The sequence below is a fragment of the Prionailurus bengalensis genome, chromosome A2 (genome assembly GCF_016509475.1).
Source record: "Prionailurus bengalensis isolate Pbe53 chromosome A2, Fcat_Pben_1.1_paternal_pri, whole genome shotgun sequence".
NCBI lineage: Eukaryota > Metazoa > Chordata > Mammalia > Carnivora > Felidae > Prionailurus > Prionailurus bengalensis.
The window spans coordinates 121,234,141-121,256,855 of NC_057348.1; the positions used below are offsets into that span (position 1 = coordinate 121,234,141).

The following is a 22,715-nucleotide window of genomic DNA, read 5'->3' on the forward strand; positions in this document are numbered from 1 at the left end:
AGAGACAGACAGACAGACAGAGGTTCTGAAGCAGGCTCTGTTTATGCCAGCAGCGAGCCTGATGCGAGGCTCAGTCTCACGAACTGTGAAATCATGACCTCAGCTGAAGTCAGACGCTCAACAGACTGAGCCACCCAGGTGCCCCTAAAAAAAAAAAAAAAAAAAAAAAAAACCTTCTTAATTTCAAAGATGCCTTTTTTGGAGGAAGGGATATGTGTAATGAGCAGTCATTTTGATCTTGATATTAGAGAATGCTGCTTATAATATCTATGTTATTAAAATTTATTCATGTTTTCTTTGTGGCCGAGCACATTGTCGAGCTCTATAAATCGCGAATGTATGAGAAGCATGTATGTCGTGTAGAGTAAAAAGTTGACATGTTGTTTCTTTTAAATGTTTATTTTGAAAGAGCGTGCATGCAAGCAGGGCAGGGGCAGAGACGGAGACAGACAATCTCACGCAGGCTCTGGGCTGTTAGTGCAGAGCCCCATGCAGGGCTTGAACCCATGAACCACGAGATCATGACCTGAGCCAAAATCAAGAGTCCGATGCTTAAATGACTGAGACACCCAGGCAACTCTACTTGTTATTTTTTTAATTGCATATGTATGTATGTACCTAGAATAAATTGAGGTTGATTGCATTATTGAAATAGTCGGTTTCCTTGCTTACGTCTGGTCTATATTGTCTGACAGATTTAGGAAGAAGTTTGTTACAATATACCCTCTATGGCTGTAATTTTATCAATTTTTTATTTTATTTACAGTGTCTAGTTCCTTTTGGTGATATTTGCCTTGGCTAGCTGTATATATTTCATAGCTATATTATTTGCCTAAATATTTATGATGTATTTTCCTTTTGGATTGGATCTTTTTGTATTATATACTTCTCTCTTCTTTACCTAATAATCTGGTTTATCTGATAATATTTTGACTACTGCTTATCAAAAATTATGAAGGGCCTGAGATTTTCCTCTTTCTGCAAGCTGACAAGTTAGCCTGCTACAGTTTCATGGATTCTGGCAGAAACCGGAATCAAAGGACTTTCATTATTATTACTCACAGCAATAGCCAAGATATCAGCGTTTTCTTGTGCCACTTCCTCCAGCCCCAGTTCTCTGTGAGAAGAGCCAGGTGATATCTGCACGTTCATTGAGTTGCTTTGCAGAAGAGGAACCCTGAGCATGGTTAGGGAACCCAAATCTTTTATTGTGGGAAATAAGCAGATCTACTCTTGGCTCTGGAGAGGACACTGCATCTGTCTTCCAAGGCTGTTTGCTCTACAAAGATCATTGAAAAGACAGTCCAAAACATGTTGAAACGTGAAAGACCTATGGAAAATTATCTCCCAACAGTTTTTTTATTTGCATTTGCCTGCTATCTTTTTGCTCATCCCTCTCGTAATTGATTTTAATTTTGTGTTTGAATAGATAACATGTTTGCAGTGGTTCCAAAGCAAAGAGATGCAAAGGATATCCAGTGAAGTCCCTCTCTCACCTCAGTCCCTTATTCACCCTTTCCAGAGGCAGCCAATGCTATCAGTTCTTGGGATCGGTTCTTGTGATTGCACATGCAAATATATATACACATATTCTGCCCCCAAACTTTTTACATGGTGATATCATGCTGTAGACGGTTCTGAACCTTAGGGGTTTTTTCATAATACAGTATATCCTGGAAATTATTTCAAACGAGCATTGTTCTTTATAATTACCTTACATTTTATAGATGGGTGAGTCACAATTTATTAATTAGCCCATTATTAATGGATGTTAAATTGTTCCTGGTATTTTGTATGTGTATGAGTAGGTATATGGGATACAGTCCTGGAAGCCTTGCTTGGTCAGGGATGTATGTGAATTTGTTATTTCTTTTTTTTTTTTTAATTTTTTTTTCCAATGTTTGTTTATTTTTGGGACAGAGAGAGACAGAGCATGAACGGGGGAGGGGCAGAGAGAGAGGGAGACACAGAATCGGAAACAGGCTCCAGGCTCCGAGCCATCAGCCCAGAGCCTGACGTGGGGCTCAAACTCACGGACCGCGAGATCGTGACCTGGCTGAAGTCGGACGCTTAACCGACTGCGCCACCCAGGCGCCCCTGAATTTGTTATTTCTGATAATATTTCTTGTAATTAAAAAAAATTTTTTAATGTTTATTTTATTTTAGAGAGAGACAGAGCCACCAGTAGGGGAGGGACGGGGAGAGAGAGAGAGAGAGGGAGGGAGGGAGGGAGGGAGGGAGGGAGGGAGACGCAGAATCTGAAGCAGTCTCCAAGCTCCGAGCTGACAGCACAGAACCCTATGCGGGGCTCAGACTCACAAACCACAAGATCATGACCTGAACTGAAGTCGGTGCTTAACTAACTGAGCCACCCATTTCTGATAATACTTCTAGTTTAGTAATACTAGTTTAGTAATACTTCTAGCTCTAATAATACTGAGTGTCCCTATTTCTGATAATACTTCTAGTTTTACCTTTAGTGTAGAGCTGGAGTGATTTTGCTAGTATTTTATTTAGGATTTTTGCAAAAATGAGGTTGGACCAGTTTAAGGGTAGTCTTTTTTGAGTCTTAGAATCAATGTAATGCTTGCTTTAGAAGAAATAATTCAGATTTCCTTTTTCTATGTTCTGCAGCTGTATAAATAGCATTGAGACCATCTGAACTTCAAAGGTTTGGTGTAACTCCCTATGGAAGTGTCTGGGCCTCATGCTCTATGAGGATCGCTCTTAGACAGCTGTCTCTGATTTCTACAGAAATTGATCTATTTGGATTTCTGTCTTTCCCCCCTGAAAGTTACATATTTCATTGCTGTATATTGTTACTAGCAAATTTAGTCTCTTACGGATTTTTAATTTTCTGTCCAAATGTGATTGTTTTCCCATTTTTTTCGTAACTTCTGTATCTGTGTTTACTCTCTTTCGCCCTTTTATTATTGCCCTTAGATTCCTTTGGGTCTTTTTTATTTCCTGTTTTAAAACTTTTTCGGGGTGCCTGGGTGGCTCAGTCGGTTGAGCGTCCGACTTCAGCTCAGGTCATGATCTCACGGTTAGTGGGTTCAAGCCCCACATCAGGCTCTGTGCTGACCGCTTGCTCAGAGCCTGGAGCCTGCTTCGGATTCTGTGTCTCCTTCTCTCTCTGCCCCTTCCCCACTCACGCTTTGTCTCGCTCTGTTTCTCAAAAATAAATAAATGTAAAAAAAAAAAACCAAAATCTTTTTCCTATTCTTAGGCTTTTTAAAATCTTATTTCTTCTGGTTTCCTTAAATGTGCTTGTCCTTGTCTGTTGTATTGGGAGTATTCATTTCTTCCATCCTGTCTGCCTTCCTTCCCTTACTTTTTCAGCATAAATATGCAAGGGTATGAGTTTTTCTCTGATATTTTAGCTCTGTTCCATAGATTCTTTTTATTCACTGTTTATTTATCACTGTTACTTTCTTTTTTTTTTTTTTTTTAATGTTTATTTATTTTTGAGAGAGACAGAGATAGAATACGAGTGGGTTAGGGGCAGAGAGAGAGAGGGAGACACAGAAGCAGAAGCAGGCTCCAGGCTCTGAGCTGGCAGCACAGAGCCCGATGCAGGGCTCGAACTCAAAAACCGTGAGATCATGACCTGAGCTGAAGTCGGATGCTCAACTGACTGAAGCACCCAGGCGCCCCTATCACTGTTACTTTCTTGTTGTTTAGATATTTTGTGTTTTGGGGGCTCTCTTCTTTAAGTTAAAAGTTATGTGAGAGTCTTTTAAAATTCCCAGGTGTTGGTGCCTTTTCCCTCCGGTTTTGCTGTTTTCTGGTTTTGCTGTATTGTGATCAGACGATGTTAACTGTACTATTTCTGTATTTTAATTTACTAAGTTTTTCTTTGTGGTTTACTATGTGGTCATTTTTGGCAAATGTTCCATATTCGTGTTCAATTTAAAAAGTCTTTTATATCCATCTTGTTTTTCAATTAATTTGTCATGGACTGAGGTGAATTAGTTTCCTTCTGTTGATGTTTCCATTTTTCTTTGTTTTGTCTATCATTTTTTGCTTCATAGATGCTGTTATTTGTTTGATGCTATCATTTGTTATTTATAATTACTATATACCTTAGGTACAAATTGCATCTTTTAGTATTTAAAGGGTCCTATGTCTCCTTTAATGCTTTTTGGACTATATAACTTTGTCTGATATTAAAAGTATAATAATAATGTTTCTTTTGTTTCTATTTGCCTGATAAGTGTTTTTTCTTCCTTTTATTTTCATCTTTCATCCTTTTGTTTCAGATACGCTTCTTGTGTACAATACAAGGTTAAGTTTATTTGAGATCTGGTCTAATCTTTTTTTTTTCTAAACTATATTGGGTTAGTCCATTTACATTTAGTAATATAGCTAGTTTTAATTCCGTCATTATACTTCCTGTTTTTATAGCTTTTTAAAAACATTCCACCAAGTGGCCAGTTTTTCTTTGCTCCATGTTTCTTTTTTTTTTTTTTAACGTTTATTTATTTTTGGGACAGAGACAGAGCATGAATGGGGGAGGGGCAGAGAGAGAAGGAGACACAGAATCGGAAGCAGGCTCCAGGCTCTGAGCCATCAGCCCAGAGCCTGACGCGGGGCTCGAACTCCCGGACCGCGAGATCGTGACCTGGCTGAAGTCGGATGCTTAACCGACTGAGCCACCCAGGCACCCCGATGTTTCTTCTTTTAATTGAGAACAACTGCATTTCTTATTTTAGAGCTTTTTAGTTCATAAATGTAACTATATAATAACCTTGATGCTCCTATTTTTATACTCTGTTAATTTCTTTTTCAAAAAAATTTTTTAATGTTTATTTTTGAGAGAGAGACAGAGCACGAGCAGGGGAGGGGCAGAGAGAGAGGGAGACACAGAATCTGAAGCAGGCTCCAGGCTCTGAGCTGTCAGCACAGAGCCCATCGTGGGGCTTGAACCCACAAACTGTGAGATCATGACCTGAGCCAAAGTCAGATGCCTAACCGACTGAGCCACCCAGGCACCCCTCTGTTAATTTATTTCTATGAGCAATGATGAAATATGATGAATGAAACAATAAAAGTTCTTCTATATCCTAATTTTGGTTATTATCTCTTGTTTACTCATATAGTATTAAACATATTTATACTTATGTTATTTGCTTTGTCAGCTTTAAATGATACTTGACAGTTATTAAAGGTAATAATTAGCTCTTTTAACTTTATTTTTTTTTATTTTTATTTTTTTTTTATTTTATTTTTTTGGGACAGAGAGAGACAGAACATGAACAGGCGAGGGGCAGAGAGAGAGGGAGACACAGAAACGGAAACAGGCTCCAGGCTCTGAGCCATCAGCCCAGAGCCCGACGCGGGGCTCGAACTCACGGACCGCGAGATCGTGACCTGGCTGAAGTCAGACGCTTAACCGACTGCGCCACCCAGGCACCCCGCTCTTTTAACTTTTAGATATTCAGTTTATATATTATCTTAGAATGATTCCCACATTTGTTTTTGATTCAATTCTCCCTGCCAGTCATTTTGCTTGGATTTTTCTAGGCATCTCTTGGTTAGGTGAAGTTCATCCTCATGTAAATCTTTTAAAAGGGCTCATGGGAAATGGTTCCCTACACTTCTTGCTTAGGTCTGAAATCTTTGGGTTACACTTTCTTTACTGGAGGATATTATAAGTGTTCCTCCAGCTCTGTCGTGTAAAATGCTGCTCCGAAGAAGTCTGACATCAGCCAGATTTCCGTTCCTTTTAGAATTGACAGTCTTTCTTGCCAGGGTACTCAAAAGAACTTTTATTTTATTTATTTATTAAAAAAATTTTTTTTCAACGTTTATTTATTGTTGAGAGAGCATGAGCAGGGAAGAGAGAGGGAGACACAGAATCTGAAGCAGGCTCCAGGCTCCAAGCCGTCAGCACAGAGCCCGACGCGGGGCTCGAACTCACGAACCGTGAGATCATGACCCGAGCCAAAGTCGGACGCTCAACCGACTGAGCCACCCAGGCGCCTCAAGAACTTTTATTTTTTATGACCAGTATCTGCTGTAGGATATACTTTAAATAGTATTGGGTTTTCATGGCTAATTTTTCTCGAGGACTCCATGTGTCCTTCAAATATGCAGCTCTAGTTATATTTTCATTTTCGTAATGTTTTCTCGCATTTTACTTTTGGCTGTAGATAGCAGTTGGAGCTCTTGTTTTCAATAGAAAGATACCTTTTTTGTCCCCTTCAATTCTTAATAGTTTCTTCATTTCCAGCTTATTTTTCTGGTTTCTAACTCCTTCTGTCCCTGTGATTTCAGGAATTTTTCTTTGTGCTTCTTATTAGTTTCCACCTCATTTTCATTTTATAAGTTGTTTTTCCCCTTCTTTTTCATCTTCATTCCTGAGCTGTAATATCTTTGCATGTGTTCTAGGATAGTTACTTCTCTGTGTTTTTGTTTGTTTGTTTGAATTCATGGCAAATAAATTCATGTTGAGGCTGGATAGTAGCCATATGATCTGTTACACTATCCAATGCACATATTTTATAAAGCTGGCGAATTTGGTGTTGTTCCGTCACTTATGTTGTATTATTTATTTTACTTTATTCTTGCCCAACCTTCCCTTGATTAATGAAGTTGCTTTCCCTTCCCTCCAAGTTAATTAACAACTTTTACTCTGCATCTTGTTTTTCCTATGATAACCTTATTCTAGTATGTATCTTTGAACCCTATATGTATCTTTGAACATATATTTCTATTTCATTCTATCAAAATTCAGGGTTTTCTTTGTGCTTTCTGCCATTCTTGTTCACTTTCATCTCCCCGACTTCTCTCCCACGTATCTCCCAACTCCTAGATGTTGTGAAAGAGTTTACATTCTGCATCATTAAGTTTACACTAGTGAAACACTGTTTTTATTTCAAAAACCTACAGTTACATTACAGTTTCAGTCACAGTATTCTCTATTTAAATTTTACTTATACATGTTTAATTCCCACTGCTGTTTTTTATACTCTGTTTTTTTCTATTTGAAATTTTTGTGGGGTTTTTTTTGGGGGGGGGTTCTTGGTTTTTTAATGTTCTTTTGTTAGAAGCATTTCCATGAATAATTTCCTTAGATACCTTTCATGGATTATTCACTTAATGAGTATAATAACATTTGGATGCCCAAATGTTTTTGGTTTGCCCTCCCACAGAATAACTATCTTTGCTGAATATAGGATATTGTTATTTCAGTTGTTTTGTTTGTTTTTTAAGTGTATAAAATTGTTCTGTGCTGTGACTACCAATATTCTAGATGAGAAGTCTGGCTAACTCATTATTTTTTTAATTTTAAGGTTTCCTGTTCTTTATATTTGGAAGCTTACGAGTTGATTTTGTGTTTTGAAGGTTGGAAATTGTACTTTTTTTCCCCCAGGATGCATCGATTTTAGTATTTTTCAACCTTACTCCCATCTCTAATCAATCCTGCTTAAAACTTCATGAACCCTTTCAGTTTAAAACTCATTTAGTCAGCTTGGGGTTTATTTTCTTCTAGTATTTCTTTGATTAGTATTTCTTTCTGTGTTCCTTTTTCTCTTTCTGTAATTTCTCTTTTTGAAAAATGTTTTTTGTTTGTGTGTTTGTTTTTACTTAAGTAATCTCCACATGCAATGAGGGGCTTGAACTCACAACCCTGAGATCAAGAGTCGCATGCTCCTCTGAGTGAGCCAGCCAGGGGCTCCTCTTTCTGTAATCTCTGGAATTTCAGTAGTAGAGCTGGATTTGTCCTCTGTGTCATATGTTTTCATTCATGACATGTTGGGTCTTTTTTGGAATGACGTGATATGTATTCTTGATTGCTAATAAAGTCGTTTGATGTTTCTTTTCCTCTTTCTCTGAAGTATTAACAAAACATGGGTTTTGGTTTTAGCAACTTGTACTTATGACGTGGTTGTCCCTCCATCCCCTCCATCCCTTCTTTGCTTCCTTCCATTCATTCTTTCTGACACTGCAGTAAGCGTCTGTTTCAGTTCTTAGGCTGGTTCACCTTCATTCACATTACTGTGTGTACTTAGTTAGCTGTGACCCTTCTCCGTTACATCATATTAGCTGTTGTAGAATCTCTCGACACACATGTAGATCTTAGCGTTACTTTCTTCTCTGATAGAAGAAGAGCTTAGTCGATCATTAACTTGACACACTAAGCCCTTTTTGTTGGAGGATGTGAGGAAAGAAGTTTCCCTCTTCTTGGGTGTACAAGGAGAGTGTTATCCTCAGCCCAGCTCTGTGGCTTTTTTCTGGTTTCTCAGTGTCGAGGCAGCCTTGTTCCCTTGTCCATGTGAGAGTCACTCAGATACTGCTGACTGCCTGGGCAACTTAAGGATTGATCGGTCAGCTTTGAGCAGATCTGCTGAAAGGAAATAGACCTTCCAAAGCAGTGTGTTTTCCCCATCCTTAGAAAGATTTTTTTAAGAAACCCTTTTCATACTTGCTCTTTCTTGAGTTTCATGTGACGCTGGGGCACTTTCATTACCTGAAGTTCAGATGAATCTAGGTTTAGATTCTCCATGATCCGTCAGGTAGTCACCGTTATTTTAGTAATTTAGTAGCAGGATAAGAGGGGATCAAGAAAGAAGTCTGAGTTGTCCGTGTTTCATGACTGTTACTATCACAGCCACTGGTTCACCCCTGTTTGCTGTCTCCAGATACTTTTCAGTTTCACACTCTGTTTTCTCAGGAGTGGACATTTTAGATAGCTTTCCTGTGCATACATACTTCTAATACTTTACTCATATATACTAATAAACCTGTAAGTATTTGTTGGCAGACTCAGCATATGTCCAGTACTTTCTTGTTGATTGGCTGATAACCTCGTGGGTAAAGAATTGAGTACACTTAACAAAAAATAGATCTGAGCTCATCTGAGTCACCTGACTGCAAACAAAGCCGCTGAAGCAACAACTCCTGGGCTTTGGGGCGTTTTCTCTGTTTATTGGCTGTTTATTTGTCATGTTTTCTCTAGTCTCCTGAGATCTTTTGCTTCATTAGTTATTCAAAAAATGTTTATTGAGCACTTGCTGTGTACAAAACACTATGCTACTTGGTAGAGTAAGCAGAGCATAGAGGGTTCTCTGGCCTCATGGAATTGACTGCTTCTTTATTACAGAGATTACAGAGTACTGACTACATCTGACTACCTTCTCAGAATGTAGACTCATTCTACTCTGTTTGGTTTACACAGTATCAAAGTGAGGTTTTTTTCAGTGAGTATTTTGAAAATGAGAAATTTCACCTAGAAACCTAAATTTGCAGCTGCCTTAAATATGTAATATCTGGCTACACTGGGCCCTCATTCCTACGTGGCATTCTGCTATCATAGCAAGTGCCCCTTTAGATAGGACTGTGTACAATCAGTTTTAATCCATAAAACTGAGGCCTACTTCATTTGGTATTTATTGTCACAACTGTGCTGTTCTTTTTCTTACAAAATGGTTAAAAAGATGAGCTACTTGAATGTCTTCTTGCCATCCTTCTTCAGGCATTTGAGTTTGTGACCGTTGTATAATATTTATTAGTCAGCCTGCTAATTATCTTACAGCTTCAGGAGGAAGCAGAAGGGAAAGACACCATGATTTAGCTTCAGTCAACAAAAGGAGTAGACAGACATACACATTGTAATGCTCTTTCTCAAATTCATTCTAACAAAGAGATAGAATCCTAGTTTATAAATCTAAAAGGGGAGGGCACCTGGGTGGCTCAGTCGGTTAAGCATCCAACTCTTAATAATGGCTCGGGTCGTGATCTCATGGTAGTGGGATCGAGCCGCACATGCTGAGCAGAAGCCTGCTTTGGATTCTCTCTCTCCCTCTCTGCCCCTCCCCCACGTACAAGTGCACGCATGCTCTCTCTCAAAATAAGTAAGCTTAAAAAAAAAATCTGATGATAGTTCTGACATGTGTTTTTGCATGTTATAATACCATTTGAGTTGACATTTTTCAGTTTACTTCAATAATGCTGTAGTAAAATGGTGTTTATATTCAGTTAACGTTTAGTTAAAGCCTTGTAAGTATTTTCACATTCATTAGCTCTTTTGTTTTTAATCATCAAAATAAAATACCATATGAGATACAGGTATTATGACCTGCAATGTAGTTGAAGACAAACGAGGCTCAAAGAGGTTTGCACCTTGTCCAAAGGTCAAGCCCGTTCTCTTTCCACGAGGCCACCTTCCATTTGCATTGTCTCATTCGATCTTCACAGCAGTCTTAAGAGACAGGTGGAACGGGTTTCATCATTTCTTAGATTGGAGAAAACAAACTCAGAGGAAGAGTCCTTTCTTGGCAGTTATCACATGGCTAGTGTTCAGAACATGCCTGCTACTATGAAGCTACACTGCTGGACATTTAACAGGTCTCCTGTAATTCTTACTCCCCCGTGGGATAGGTATTGTTATTCTCATTATATTCCCCAATAAGTGGACGAGTTGGAACTTGAACCTAGAACTGTCTATAAGCAACACTGGGTTTTTTTTGTTTTGTTTTTGTTTTTTGGTGGTTTTTTTTTTTTTTTTTTTTTTTTTTTTTTTTTTTTTGCTGCGTCATATTACAGAGCTTGCTTGACTCCTTTTTATTGCCATTAAGAGCCTATATTTTAGAAGTACACAGTGGTAAATTAAGCTTGAAAATCAGCTTTTTGTATTTTTAGGACAGGTGTTTTCTCTGTGCAGTGTGATTCAAAATAAAAGTGGACCAAACTTAAGTTTAGTTCAAAGTATATTCTGTTTTTGTATATATTCAGCTGTTTTAAAATAATTCTCTTGCTCTTTAATGGGCATAACTTATTTAGGAAAGTACTTGTTTAGCGTTTAGCAAATCAGTGTATTGGTTGTGAATTTTGGTTTATTGTTGATTTGTGACAGAGAGGGGCATAGGAAAGTTACCTTGATTTGAAGATTGGGGAACAATTTGGTAACCTAACAATTACTTAGGTTGACTTGTGTGACTTTTGGCAGCTTGTTACATACCTAATTTTATATAATACCCAACCCTAGCTAGCCTTTTAAAGTAAGTTAAGAACAAAAGGCCCAAGAAAGCTAAATCTGTTGAATATTGAGTTTATGTTCCATTTGTATATTTTACCCTTCAGAGTTTGGGTTCCATTTTATTTTACTTACATTTTCTTGGAGAAGGCACCAAATGTCTATTTCCAAAAATATTCCCAAGAATACACATTTTCCCTTAAAAGTCATCAGAAGAGTCACAAGTTCCATCTACCCACTTCTAAAGAACTAGTCTTAATATTAAATTGTTTCTAACAGTGCAGATGAAAAGTAGCTATATGCTTAGTCAATTCTCCGTTATATTTAAAGAAAGCATTGATGCAGTAATTGTCAGTGGCACTGAGGCAGAGGAAGCCAGTAATTTCAAGCTGAATGAGAGTGAGTGTCTAAAAAGGATAAAAGCATAGGCTGACCATGGACTTTGAGTTTTAGTCACTTTAATAAAGGTCATTCCTATGTTTTTATTTACATATTTGTCTCATAGTGAAAATGGCAATTTCCCTAAGTATCATCTCTAGTTCCTCTTAGGATATTTGAGTACAGTAATAGCTCACGGATCTATAATCTAGAATATTAATGTTAACTTCTTCTCTTAAGTCCATTAGAGATAAATTTATATCTGAAAATATTTATTAATAAACCTTGTGAGTCCCTGTTTTTCATTCTTTGAGTAATTGCTTCTTACTAATGTTGTGAATTTTTTTAATTCTTGATTTTTCTAGGGATTATTTCACATTTCAGCTGCTTTTGTTTTCTACTGCTATCATTGAGGGTTCAAGAACAAAAAATAAGTCTTCAGGTAAAATGCCTGATCCATAATAGTGCTTGGCATTGTATTTTGCTGAAAAGGTCATAGAGCTGTTTGGATGCTTGATCTGAAAATACAGTTGTGATGACTATGAAATTTCCGCATGGAGTTTTCTTGGCTGCCTCTAACAGAGTTGGTCTCACTTGTTCGTTCATTCTTTCTTTTCTTTCTCTCTTTCTTCCTCTCTTTTTCTCTTTCTTAATTTTCAAAAGGATTTTGGCTGTCTGCTTTTTTTTGTGTTGTCTTGATCTGCAATAACTATGGCTATGTGCTTGTATCTGCTAAATATTTTAATTTTGCATTTTTGGCTGCTTGAAATTTAAGTAATGTTGGGCGATGCAAATTAAGAGCTTGAGGCTATAAGTGAAAGAGTAATCTACAGAAGTTTTTAATTAGCTTATAAATGTATGTTCTTTACCTATTATATATTTTCAGGTTTGGTATTTTACTAACATTAAAATTTAAAATTTAGTTTCTCAGTTGCACTGACCACATTTCAAGTGCTACTTTCAGGCCATATGTGGCTAGTAGCTACCAGACAGCACAGATAAAGGACTGTTTCTGTCATCATAGAAAGTTCTAATTGGACAGGACTATTTTCCTGTCCAATAGAAGCAAATAAGCAGTAAATTGTAAGCTCATTTCTGATGATACCGGTTTTTTAGAGCAGTTTGATAACTCCAGAAGCTAAAGCATGTGATCAGTCTTGAGCATACATCCTCTAAATTAATGTGCCATCTCGATCTTGAGTATTTCGTACTTAAAGTTGTCTGAAATAGTTCATTTGCTTCACTATTCTATTTTAAAGTGAAATTACTTCTTGTAACAAAATTCATGTAGTAAACAGCCCACCGACTTAGCCTAATTTTGAGTCCTGACCCCAGAACTTACTTAGGTTAGTAACTTCTGGTAAGTTACTTCTTTGAGCCTCAATTTCCATATCTATAAAGTGAAGGTAACATTAGTTACCTCATAGGATTAATAAATAATATTAACTATATGTAAAGATATGTCACAGAGTGGACATTTATACTACTTTTAAATATAGAATGAAGCCAAAACATTTAAAAATTAAGTGATGTTGCTTGCATGAATTTGTGTTCCAAGCCTTGAAATTTATAATAGGTCTCTGGAAATGGTTAGGTCGAGTGTCCTATAGAAGTTTCTGGTGGCCATGGGATTATTTATGACATCATGTAAAGTTTAAAACAACTAGAATACCAGAGTGAGGAGAAAAAGAGATAGAAAAGTGAGCCACTTTGTTTTTGGAGAAGTTCATAAAGTATTTTCTGATAACAATGGCAATAAAAATGAATTTTTTGTATAATGTTTTCATAACTTACAGTTTTTCACATAATTCTTTAAAATTTCATGTCCATACTATTTTAGGTACCTTTATTGTATTAATATTAGGGGAAAAAAAGAATAAAAGGAAAACTCAAAGATGGCCAATATTTTGGAGCTTATATAGCTAACTGTGAGGATGGAAATTCATATTAAGTTTTCAACTTTAAATCTCACACTCTTTCTTCTTCAGCATGCGTGTTCCATTATTAGCAGTTGTGTTTCTGAGGCAGGGGTGTATTTCAGAATCTCTAGGGATGGAGCCCGGGTATATGTAATTTATTTTCTCCTGTGTTGAGACAGAATGCATACCCAAGTGATTCTGGTGCCCACCTCTGGTTAGAAATCGTTGGTCTCTTCCTGGCTGAATTCTTCTTTCCTGTATCAGTACACCTAAATTAATGCTTGCATCATATGAATAAGACAGAAGAATTAGCGTGATAAGCAATACACTGGTTTAACTTTCAGTGTTCCAAATGTTTAAGTAGGACACCAGCAACGATTGAAAAAGCAACACAGATTTACTTTCCTCTTCACTATCTTTAGTGCTTGTCCATTTGTCAGTGCTTGTGGAGAGCGGGAATCCAGACTAGCTCGCTGTGAAGTGAAGTCTATTAGTGTTCCCTCCTCTGATAAGAACTTTGGCTAGTTAGTAGCCTGCCCTCAATGTATTGCAGTTGTAAACTGTTGACTCCTTATTGCTTATAGGAGGAAAACATTTAAGAATGTTTTCAATTGACTGGCTAAAGATTTTTATCAGTCTTTTCCCAGCTGTCTTGAAGATGCTTCAGTATCCTGGATTTAGTGGTTTTTCCCAGCCGTATATAACTCTGAATGTTTCACCACTTTTCCTTTGAATGAGAGGACAGTGTCATAATGGAGAGGGAAAAGGGAATATTCTAGCAAACTCCCACGTAGGCAAAAATAAATCATGTTGCATAGTGAATTTTAAAAATGAAAGACATTTTCGAACATAAAAACACAGATTTTTATGGGAAGTGGCATTTTCAAATTTGAAAATTAAGCATTTGCTATTTGAGACCATAAATAAAGTTTTTCAGTGAGTGAACTGTGTTTTGACTCAGAGTTGCTTATCAAAATGCAGTTGGATGGTGGCATTGTTAACGTTAGCTTTTAACGTTTTCTGAATAGAGATCATTTCACTAGAAGCTATTTACAGTGGATATTGGCTGCTTCTGCATTGAAATTTGCTTGGGATGTTCTTGTATATAGGTGTACCTTTCTTAACGTAGAAAATGAAGTTCTGATTATTTTTCATGACTGGGGCTTAGGGAGCTTATGATTAAATGGCTGACTTTAATATGGCAGTTTAGATTAAACTGAAATGATTCTCTTAACTTATTACCTGCAAAGCATAACGTTATATTCTTTAAATAAATACCATTATGTTAATTATATGCAGATTATATTTGTGTTGTACTGTAAATAAATTCACTTAAAAACAGGATGAAACCAAGGCCTTCAAGGTATTAAAATTTTTTCAACTCAAAGATTGATTTTTAAAAACCTGTTGTAAGAATTGAGACTTGGTCGTAAGTCACCATAAAAGTATTGTTAAGACAGCTACTTTTCTGTGAACAATGCATTCAGAAGCTTGTACTTGATGGATTTTGAGTTCTTTTCACTTGCTATTGACAATCTGTTACCTAGTAGTGTATGACAAAAATAAGGCAATACTTTTTCTTTATTTTTTAAAAGCTGGCCTGTCTTATTTTAATTTAAGATAATTGAGATTATACGGTTCATATTTACTTAAATCTAGATGCAGTGTTAATGTATTCCAAAAGGTAGAAAACATGATACCATATTTCACCAATTCTAAGACACACTTCCTTTTCTTACTTTAACTGCCCTGGAAAATGAGACGTATCTTAAAATTGGTTTGTGTCGTTTTAATGGTGGTATTTTTTTTCTTACTGGCTCATGTGTAAACGAATGGTACATGTTATAATCATTGATGTTTTAGGCTTGGTAAAAAGTGATCACTGATGTTTTGAAGTTTGTTGTAGAACTTAGACTCATTGTTACGATGCCGTATGTCTTTGTAGTGGAAGAAATCTATGCTGTGACTATACCATATTAGGTGGAGTTACAGACCTTTACTAAGATCTCTTCCTGTTTCCTTCACATCCATTCATTGCTATCACCCTAGTGTCAAATGGCACAACTAAAACAATTTAGTAGTGAGTTTGGTGTACTTTATTCAAGAGAAAACGATGCATGGATTGAGGGAGTATGGTACATCACAAGCACTGCCCAAGGTATTTTCTTAGAGGATGTTGGAGGAGACAGCACTGAAACAGGGCACGACTGGCTAACAGGGTCCTCTTGCCTAGGGTAATGTAAGCTAGCTAAAGCCAAGTTGGAAGACTGTGACTGGTGTTAAGTTGCCTTGACAGTGAGGTGTTTTCCATAAGTGCAGGATGATGTAGGTTTAGATTTGTGACATAGGTGGGGTCAACTGGAGTGGCCTCATTTTGTGTGTCCCAGTGTACCGATTAACAGTCACTAGTTAGGTTTTTTACATCACACTGGTTTCCTATCTGTGGAAAGCCAGCCAGAACAATAACAGCAAAATGGAGATCAAGAAAAGGAGGAAAGACTTGGGGTCAGGGTTGGGGTGTGTAGAGTGGAGGTAGGGATGGGACCTCCAGGGTGAAGAAGAGAAAAATGGGGCTAGCACATTAGGGTGCGTGTTAATGAGCAAGCAGCATTTTCTGTTTATCCAGCTTGACTTATCCTGGTCAAATCTCTGGTTGTGATATATTAGCTTCTGAACTACCCAGCAGTTAGCTAAAATCATCTCAGTCGTATCCCCTAGATTCTTCTTGCCAAGGCCTTTTTCTGCAGAAGTTGCCCTCTTACCCCCTCCAGCTTTAGGGGTAAATTATCTGCTGGTATAGACCCAATAAAGGCTGTGTTTCCTTCTAATAATGTGCTGTCTCAAAATGAATGACTAAATGGGGAACTACTTCTTATGGAAATGAATTTTTCTACAAGGAATGACTACAGATATATGCACAATTACATTCGCTGTTTTTTATAAGAGGTATGAGACTACCAAACAAATACTTGATTTTAGGAACTTTCCTGCCTTGCTCTGTCGTTCAGCATTTAGAGATTGGTGTAGTCTTTTCTCTTTATCCTATTTTATTTTCATTTCTAAACACAGTGATTTGTTTCTTTGTGGTGTAAATGTATATTGCGTGTTCCTGCTTTACCTTTCCATCCTCTGCACTTGCTGGGTACACATTCTCCTGCGTTGAGCAGCCTCTCCATACTCTTCAGTAATGGTGGTTTCAGTTCTTCCTCACTTAAAAAGAGTTACAAAGAATTATCTGGCTAACATACTCTGTTTTATGCAAGATCCTTTGAAAAATTAAGCTTTAACATTAATAAAATACTTATATTTCCAGTATAAAACCTAAATTGAGGGTAACTTTTTTTCCAAAAGGAATTTTTGCTTTGCAAAGGGCTTTATTTACTGGTTGGGTGTTTTAAACACTCTGCAGGGCCCTCTGGAAGCCACTCTAATTGCTGCCTGGTGTAGGCCTTGCATTGTCCCAGAAAAGGATTAAGAAGAATTGTTGCATGCCTGAATCCTCAGGTTTCCAAAAGTACCTTTTGGAATCTTTGGATCTTCTTGAGTTAAGCAGACCTTTTAAAAGAAGTACCATATGCAGGGTGATTTCTTTAACTTAATCCAATTTTGCTATTTTAGAATTTTATAAGACACTCTTATTTTTTTTTTTTGAAAGAGACAAGGACAGCGTGAGTGGGGGAGGGGCAGAGAGAGAGGGAAAGAGAGAGAATCCCAAGCAGGCTCTGCACTGTCAGCACAGAGCCCGATGCGGAGCTCAGACTCCCGAAATCGTGAGATCATAACCTGAGCCGAAACCAATAGTTGGACGCTTAACCGACTGAGCCACCCAAGTGCCCTGTTATTTTAGAATTTTAAAAATTATAATAGTAGTTTCATGTCTCTTCAGCCACATTATGCCCTAAGGTTTTTTGAACTATCTTAGGCAATAATTAATAATGATTAGTAAGAGAAGGAAAATGGATTCCAAATTGCAAATAACTGACTTGATGATAAAGTTTTATAGCAAAATCCTTTGCAAGTTAGAGGACTCTGTACTGTTCTTGCTTACTGAAATGCCTCAATGAAATGTAAATGGAAATAAGAGATGCCGTCTATAGGTAAAGGTAAATATTATTCACTGACTTATGAATAATGTGTCAAATATGGTTGCCAAGTTTTATGTATTTCGGACAAAATATGGCAGTCACCACTCTATAACGTTCCCATAATTCTTCTTTCAGTTTTATTGTCCTGAATTCATTTTTCTCTTTCCTCAGAGGATGTACTGAGTAAAGATGCTGGGGAATGTGCAATATGCCTTGAAGAATTGCAGCAGGGAGATACTATAGCACGACTGCCTTGTCTATGCATATATCATAAAGGGTAAGTTTATTTTTACGTTGACCAAATTGATAGTAAAAAGATGCTTCTCGAAGTTTCAAACGTTGTTAGTGCTGAAAAGTTTTCTTCTTAATTGAAACCCCCACCCATTTCTTAAAAAATAATAACCTTTGTTTCCTGCTAGAACTAAGATTTGAGCCCAAATGTGTTTGTATTAAAAAATCTACCATTTGTTAAACGTTTACTGTTACCCAGGCATTGTCCGTAATGGCTTAGCCAGGCTAGCCCTTGTATACCTTGTAATAATCTCATGTTAAAATCGAGGGAATAAGCCAAGCGACCATAGGAAATCTCCCCAATGCCATGGCTAGTAAATGGAAGAGCTGAGATTTTAGCCATGCCTATTTGACTCCCAACACCCATCTGGATTCTCATAAAAGATTCTTGGTTTCAGAGCAACACAGGAAAATTGGGGGTAGAAAATTATTTAAAGCAAACACAAAAATCTAGAAAACTATAACTTTCGAACAATAAAAGGAATAAGGTAGAATTTTATTTAAAGGTAGGGGGTGGAGAAAAGCATAGAGAGCACAATAAATTATACAAAATAAAGAGACAAGAATAAATGTACTATCAGCATAATTCTAAATGAAACAAACTCACCAGTGGAAAAGAGATTGAAAGATCGGGATATGCTGTTGATGAGTAACACTTAAATATAGATATAGATATAGGATATAGAAAAATATGAAAGTGAGGGGATACACTTAAATATAGATATAGATATAGGATATAGATATAATATAGATATATTATATATTATATATATAATATAGATATAATATAGATATAAATATAGATATAGATATAGGATATAGAAAAATATGAAAGTGAGGGGATACAAAACTGTATCCAGGCAAGTATTAACTACAGGAAAACTGACAAAGCTAGAATAATAGCAGACAAAATAAATTTTGGCAAAAATATTATTAGTATGATATGATAAAAGTATATATAAAATTCAGTTTTTGGTGAACCTAAGAACAGAATCTCAAGGTAAAATATTTATACAGCTGTCAGAAAAGAATTGACAAATATGTCATGATAATGGGAGAGTTCAATACAGTTCTCATTGTGTCAAGCAGACACAAAATGAGTCAAAACCTAGAAGAATGTAGCAACAGAGTTAACAGGTTTGTCTGATGGATGTGTGTGTATCTGCACCCAGCAATTAGCATCTTTACTTTTCAGGCACTCATTACATATGCAGAAATTGATGGCATACTAGGCCATAAAGCAAGTTTGGCAAACTATGAAAAATTATACCATACAGAAAGCGGTTCTTTGGCCACTCTTAGATGTCAGTAATAAAAGATGAATTATCTTCACACATACTTTTAAGTAACTTGTGGATTAAAGAAGAAATCATAATGGAACTTAGAAACACTTGGAACTGGATAATAATGAAAAGTCTTGCCATTTTTCTAGAGTGATCCATGGAGAGCTTGTGTTAGAGTGGGGAAAAAAGACTGGAAATCATTAAACCCAATTTTTCCTTAAGAATTTAGAAAAATGAGGGGCGCCTGGGTGGCGCAGTCGGTTAAGCGTCCGACTTCAGCCAGGTCACGATCTCGCGGTCTGTGAGTTCGAGCCCCGCGTCGGGCTCTGGGCTAATGGCTCAGAGCCTGGAGCCTGTTTCCGATTCTGTGTCTCCCTCTCTCTCTACCCCTCCTCTGTTCATGCTCTGTCTCTCTCTGTCCCAAAAATAAATAAAACGTTGGAAAAAAAGAATTTAGAAAAATGAATTAACACTGAATAGAACAAGAAAATAATAAAGGTTAGAGAAGGAAAAAAAGGAAAAAAAAATACACGCTAGAGGCCAGCAAAGCCAAAAATTTGTTTTTTGAAGACTAATGAAATAGATAAGCCTCTGGCAGGATCATCTCTAGGAGGAAAAAATGAACAGTATAGGAATGACACATCAGACATAGTAGAAATAAAAAACAAATGGAAAAATCTGTGAGAAATTTATTTACTCTTCGATTTAAAGAAAACAGGCAATTTCCTTAAGAACATTATTTTATATATTATTCATTATATATTTTGTAATATATAAGTATATTTATTATGTTACTAACTATATATCTCAATATATAGCAATTACCAAGATATTTCAAAAAGAAACAGAACACGTGAATTGACTATAATAACTATTACAAGTAATTATTAAGAAAAACTTTTTAAAAAACAACAAATATTAAAAAATAAAACCCCAAAACCTAAAAAGAGGCCTACAAAATTGGTCTGACAGCAGGTTCTACCAGACATCCAAAGAACACCATGTTAACCATTGTTAAACTCCCCTCAAGGTAGGAAAGGATGGTAGGTTCCCCCACTTATTTTGTAAAAATAGTATAAACTTGATACCAAAATCAGACAAGGAGAGTATAAGAAAGAAAATTAGAAGGTACTCTCATTTATGAACATAAATCAAAAAAAAAAAAAACCCAAAACATACTAGCAAACCAAATTCATCAATATCTATCTGAAGTAATGCCTCATGACTAAATTAGACTTATGCTAGGAATATAAAGACATTGTAAGATTAGAAAACTTACATATGCAACATATTATGTTAATAAAGGAGAAAGACCATATTATCTCAGTAAATGAGAAAAAATGCATTACAGTTCTATACTTGGGTATTAATGATTTCAAAACAAAAGCAAAGAATAGATGTTAGATAAACTGTTAAAATTGTTAACAGCTTACCAGGGTTTTCAGATATAAGCTCAACATGAATGTTAGTTTCATTGATAACTCAGTAAGAAAAAATAAAAGCTTTTTTTTTTTTTTTTTTAAGAATAATATTAACACCCATAGAAACTACAATAGCAGTAAGCTATGTTAAGAATACATCCTACAGGGGCGCCTGGGTGGCGCAGTCGGTTAAGCGTCCGACTTCAGCCAGGTCACGATCTCGCGGTCCGTGAGTTCGAGCCCCGCGTCAGGCTCTGGGCTGATGGCTCGGAGCCTGGAACCTGTTTCCCATTCTGTGTCTCCCTCTCTCTCTGCCCCTCCTCCGTTCATGCTCTGTCTCTCTCTGTCCCAAAAATAAATAAACGTTGAAAAAAAAAATTAAAAAAAAAAAAGAATACATCCTACAAAAGGTACAAGGATTTTAAAACTTTACTGAAAGATCTAGAAGATCCAAAATGTAGAGGTATATTGTCTTGTGGATAGGAAGACTCAGTGTCATAAAGATGTCACTTAATCCCAAATTAATCTATATAGTTAATATTATCCCATTCAAATCTCGACTAGTTTTTTCATGTAACTTGACAAGTTGACTCTAAAATACACATGGACCAAAGAGTCCATATGGCAAGAACAGTCATATTCACAAAGAAGAAAACTGCTGGGGGCTGGGGGCTTCCCCTATGCAGATACATTTTAAGACTATTAATTAAGACATGTGTGGAAAGGACATAGGAATAGAGCCCATAAACACTCATGCATATATGAGAGACAGCATAGCACAGGGGTTAAGAGTCTGGACTCTTGGGAGTCAAGCCTTCCTCCCAAGGTTCAAATCCCAGCCCCTCCACTAATTCACTGTGTGATCTTGATCAAGTTACTTAGTTTTTCCCTCCTTCGATCTATAAAATGAGGCGACAGTACCAACTTCATAGAGTTGTTTTGAGGTTTGAAATGAGTTAAATTTTAGAAAGTCTGGCACATGATGGGTAGTATGTAAATATTTGTTAAGTAAATGAAAAAATGAAAAAATTGATTTGGCAGTGGTGGTATTATAGCAGTAGAGGAAGAATGAACTATTCAAAGAATGGTACTGAGATCACTTGGTTATTGATGTAGAAAAACAGTTGAATCTTTATATTTGAAATAGGAATCAATTCCCGATTGACTGAACATATGCCTATGGAAACCAAAAAAAAACTCTTACAAGTGTTGGAAAGAATGTAGAGAAATGTTCTTGGCCCCTTTGGAGGCTACAATACAAGCCTTCCCCCACCCCCCTATAAAAACTTGAAGGAAAAGTTGATCAATGATCTGAACTGAACCCCCAAAATTGAAATGTGCCTGCTCTTAATAAGGATACCCATCCACTGAATGTTTTTACACCCAGTTCAGTTAGGCCACGGGCTTTATTTTTGAAGTACTTGCTTGCTTCATTCATGGTTCTCAAATTTTGACCATATTAACATTTTAAAACTTTTTTTGCATCATAATACTGTGAAAAAGTAAAAGAAAACTAGACCTCAGGCTGAGGTTTTTTTTGTTTTTTTATAATACACGAACAACAGTTGTAGTATCTGAAACAGTACTCTCCTTCAGCAACTTTCTGTAATGCAGTTAGCGCGTTGCAGTTGGTAAGTGGAAGAAACGGTGACGGTATAATGAGATGATCTTACTGGTTCATCCATAGTATTTCTCAGCACATCAGTGTTTTGCTCCAGCAAATAAAAGCAGATGAAAGCATATGTGGAAGCAAGCCATGGGAGAATACGATGCAGGTATACTGTGTTTCGTTGCACTTCGTTTTATTGCGCTTCACAAATACTGTGTTGTTTTACTAATTGAAGGTTTGTGGCAGCCCTGCGGAGCAAGTCTGTGGGCACCATTTTTCCAGCAGCATCTGTATACTTCGTGTCTCTGTGTCACATTTTGGTAAATCTCAGAGTATTTCATACTTTCATTATCTGTTACGGTGATCTGTGATCAGTGATTATGACTCACTAAAAACTCAGATGGTAGTTAGCCTTTTTTAGCAGTAAAGTATTTTTTAATTAAGGTAAAGTGTGGACATAACTTTGATATGCACTGGGAAACCAAAAAAACTATTTGACTCTTTTTATTACGATATTCACTTTATTGCAGAGGTCTGGAACCGAACCCCCATATATGAGGTATGCCTGCTGTTATAAAGATACCCATCCACGGAATGTTTTTATACCCAGTTCAGTTAGGCCATGGGCTTTATTTTGGAAATACTTGCTTCATTCATAGTTTGTGCATTGGGCTTTTGTCTCCATATTAATCCTTCCTTAGTCCTCTTAGGTCAAAGTTTATACCTTCGGGAAAAAATCCTGTATTTA

General features: G+C 36.7%; 1 protein-coding gene across 1 annotated transcript in view; it reads left to right on the forward strand.

The window, feature by feature from the left end:
• The window catches only part of ZNRF2 (zinc and ring finger 2), a 103,910-nt gene that overhangs the window by 70,130 nt on the left and 11,065 nt on the right, over positions 1–22,715 (forward strand). Inside the window, exon 3 of the mRNA XM_043589185.1 lies at positions 17,535–17,640. Within this exon, the coding sequence (XP_043445120.1) occupies positions 17,535–17,640 (106 nt within the window). The remainder of the gene's footprint in view (positions 1–17,534; positions 17,641–22,715) is intronic.